This window comes from Oryza glaberrima, chromosome 8 (assembly GCF_000147395.1).
Source record: "Oryza glaberrima chromosome 8, OglaRS2, whole genome shotgun sequence".
In the NCBI taxonomy this organism is placed as follows: domain Eukaryota; kingdom Viridiplantae; phylum Streptophyta; class Magnoliopsida; order Poales; family Poaceae; genus Oryza; species Oryza glaberrima.
The window spans coordinates 8,020,132-8,024,260 of NC_068333.1; the positions used below are offsets into that span (position 1 = coordinate 8,020,132).

The 4,129-nt window shown below is 48.7% G+C and overlaps 1 protein-coding gene across 1 annotated transcript; it reads right to left on the reverse strand.

Moving 5' to 3' along the window:
• Window positions 1-2,095: 2,095 nt before the first annotated feature.
• Window positions 2,096-3,626, reverse strand: LOC127782899 (alkane hydroxylase MAH1-like). Its single transcript, XM_052310176.1, has one exon. The coding sequence runs from the start codon at window positions 3,611-3,613 to the stop codon at window positions 2,096-2,098; it is 1,518 nt and encodes a 505-aa protein (XP_052166136.1). The 5' UTR covers window positions 3,614-3,626.
• Window positions 3,627-4,129: the final 503 nt, after the last annotated feature.

A 4,129-nucleotide genomic window follows, 5' to 3' on the forward strand; every position in this document is an offset into this window, starting at 1 on the left:
ATTCTCTTATAGTAGGAAATCTTCTTGCATACATACATACATACATACATACAGACATACAGATACATAAATAGATAGATAGATAGACACACTTACTGTGGAATGATAAAAGGACAGATACATAAATAGATAGATAGATAGATAGATAGATAGACACACTTACTGTGGAATGATAAAAGGACAGCAAGCTACCGAATGCATATGCCTTCTTCAGAAATCCGGCACGACGCGCCTGCCTTGGTGTGCGTCTTTCGAAACGTAACTCGGTTACACAGCACGCTTACTCACCTTAACCATGACCCCATTCTTCATCTGCAGAAGGCACGACAGCTTCGGCACCACGGTCTGCCCGTCCACCACCTCCACGTCGAAGTTCCACACCACCGCGGCCGCGATGGTCTTCATCTGCATCACGGCGATCCGAAAATTGAAAAGCAATCCAAAACCCTATGTGGTGGAAAACAGGAAAATAAATAATAAAATAAGAATATGGCAATATTAAAATTTAATACAAATTTAAATGAATTACTGTTGTCATGGCATAATTTACTTTAGGTTGAAATTGTGGCAATAGTTCAATATTCCAAATAGCCTAAATACCCTAAAAGTTATTTAACCATCCCCTAGCACTGTTCATAGCTCCCCTAGGTGTTTGATTTTGTCCACTAACCACCCCCCTCTCAATACAGAGCTGAGTTTACATATGTAAGTTATCGTGCACCTTACGTATAGGAGATAGTTCATTTAAGTTGCTTTCAACACATTTTCTTTTTCTTCTATTTTCCATAGCTCGCGAGTATCCCATATACCGCAAACCGGTTCGACCAGAAAACGCTTCTCAACTTCTGCGCGGACTTATGCCAGTTCATTCGCCGTGACATCTGCAACCATCTAGGGAAGTTCTACGACCCTTACAACAAACTTGCAACAGACCCCCAATTCAAAATCCTAATGGACTGGGAGAGAGAACATACACTGTAATAAACAATATATATTTGTGAGGGAGTCGTAACTTGTAATATTATGAACACTAGATACATGTACATATGCTATGTAATTATATATATCGATGTTTCTAATTGTGTGCTCGTATAATTTATATGTAACTTCTAGAGCGCGTAATATTATGCATATGACGATTCGAAAGCACAAAAAGAAATAGACGACGTAACCCAAACGGCTAGCATTATCCCGTGCGGTCGGCCTAGCACATGCTAGCTGATTTGGATTATAGATTATCCCGTGCGGGATAATAGATTATCCCATGCGGTCCTCTTAACTCGACTGCACGGGATAATCAATTATCCCGTGTGGTCCACGCACTACTAGAAAAACAATTTTTCATGGCGTCACACTGTAATGTTCCCTTTTCCCTGGCGGTCATATGCTAAAACCTCCATAAAAAAAGTAAGGAGGGGTGGGAGATATAGGACCATGAGCGAAAACTGATTTTCGCTGGCGGTCACCTTAAGAGGTCCGCCATAAAAAATACTATATTTTTTTTGAGGCGAACCTCTTAAATGTCCGCCAGCGGCGTTTTCGCTGGCGGCTACTAAAGATATCGAGCGAAAAGCAGAGCCTGGCTAAAAATTTTTGACCCGATTTAAAATGATGCGCCGCATTTAAATCCACCCACTGCCTCTCTCCTCTATCTCCTTCTCTCCACCCACGCCCTCTCCTGACCGGACCGTCGGAGGCGACGCCTGCTGCAACAGCCTTGACGCTCGTTGGGTCGTACATAAACGAGCAGGTAGGAGAGAGAAAATTAAGGGAGTTGAAGGGAGAAGTCCTAAGTGCTGTAGATTGAAAGAGAAAGGTGGTTTGGAGTTCGTGGGATGGTGGCCCTGTCAGACGTTCGGCTGAAAGCATTCTCGTATAGTCGAACACATCATTTATTTAAAGTGGGAAATCTGCTTGCATGCATACATACATACATACACACATACATGCATACAGACAGACATAGATAGATAGATAGACACACTTACTGTGGAATGATAGAAGGACAGCAAAGCTACGGAATGCATATGCCTTCTTCAGAAATCCAGCACGCGACGCGCCTGCCTTGGTGTGCTTCTTTCGAAACGTAACTCGGTTACACAGCACGCTTATTCACCTTAACCATGACCCCATTCTTCATCTGCAGAAGGCACGACAGCTTCGGCTCCACGGTCTGCCCGTCCACCACCTCCACGTCGAAGTTCCACACCACCGCGGCCGCGATGGTCTTCATCTGCATCACGGCGATGCTCTTGCCGGGGCACATCCTCGGCCCGGAGTTGAACGCCAAGAACTTGTGCGACGGCACGTGTCTCATTTTGCCGGAGTCGTAAAGCCACCTCTCCGGCCGGTACTCCCGGCAGTCCTCCCCCCACAAGCTCTCCATCCTGCCCATGGAGTAGACCGAGATGAGCACCGCGTCGCCGGCATGTACCTCGTGCCCGCTCGGCATCACGTCGTCGGCGGCCACCGTCTTCCGCTCGATCGCCCCCGGCGGGTACAGCCTGAGCGTCTCGAACAGCGCGGCCTGCAGGTAGACGAGGGGTTTCGTGTCGTCCGGCGAGAACATAACCGGCGCGCCATCGCCATTGCAGGTGCTTGTTGCAATGGGTGCCAGTTCGTCGCGGATGCCGGACACGACGCGCGGGTTCATGGCGAGGTTGTAGAAGAACCACGGCAAGGTGGTGCCCACCGTGTCACGCCCGGCGACCATGTAGGAGATGAGTTTCGAATGCAGGAGGTCGTTGTAGTCCGGGTCGTTGATGTAGGAGGAGATAACGTCCATGGACATGGAGGTGGGCGCTGCCTCCTCTTGCTTCGTCCTCGCCTTCTCCACCATCTCGGAGACGAAGACGTGCAGCGCCGCGTGCGCCGCGGCGAGCTTCCTCTCGGGTCCAATCTTGAGCCGTCTCATCGCCTTCCAGCAGAACGGCGGCACGGTGTGCCGGAACAGTGCCACCTCCATGATCGTGTCCATCGCAGCCGAGACATGCTTCGACGGCATGTCAGGGGACAGGCAGCCAGGATCCACGCCGAACACCGGCATGGCCGTCACGTCGAACATGAGCCTCGTGGCCAGATCCTGCAACTCGATCGGAGTCTGGGTGCTCGCCACGGATGTCAAAAACGGGATGAGACCATCACGAACCTTGTCGACGCAGCTCGATGCCATCGAGGCAACCATCCTCGGGTCGCTGAGGATGCTATGGGTCTTGGCACGCTGCCGGCGGCAGAACTCGCCGTCCATGGTAAAGGGGACGCCGGCCAGGATGTCGAAGATCTCGGCGAAGTGCTGGCCCTTGGGGTAGTTATCATGGTTGGTGGTGAAGATGTGCCGGACATTGTCAGGGTCACATGTGACGAACAGCCGCATGTTGGTCGCCGCCGGGCCGTGCGCCGTGAAGCTATGGCCGGAGGCGGCGAGGACGTCGGTGAGGTAGTCGTGCAAGCGGTGCAGGTTGGCGACGAGGGTAGGGAGCAATCCTACTATCGGCCAGTCCACTGGGAACAAGGACTGATACTTTGATCTCCAATACGCTATGTACAAGAGAACAAGGAGTATCATCAGTGATGATACGAGAAGATCTTGCAGAGATGGCGTCAGTGATGCCATTGTATGTGTATGCTACTAATAATACGGTGCGTGTGCGATACAAAGAGAGGAAGGATGGATTGATTTATAGGCAAAGAGTAGCAATGTCGCCTTGACCAGATCAATGGTTTGCAACTGACACAGGTGGAGAAGTGGTTTATAGTCCTGGTTTGTAACCCCTTTAGTCTCGGGTTGCAAACCGGAACCAAGAATCTGAGGTTAAAAATCGCTATCATCAGTACCGGTTGAAATAATCGGGACTAAAGATCTATCTAGCTAAAGATTTGTTTATATATTATGCATATCTATGTTTCAATATATATATATATATATATATATATATATATATATATATATATATATATATATATATATATATATATATAGAAAACTATTTTACACCTGGGGTATAGAATAGCTATTCTATACCCCCCCCTTTCTCCCAAGGGCCAAACCCACCTCCTACCTCAGTCAAAGGTCGGTCAAAAGCATCCCACGTCAGTCAAACCACTTGCTAACTCCTCCCACCACTCACCT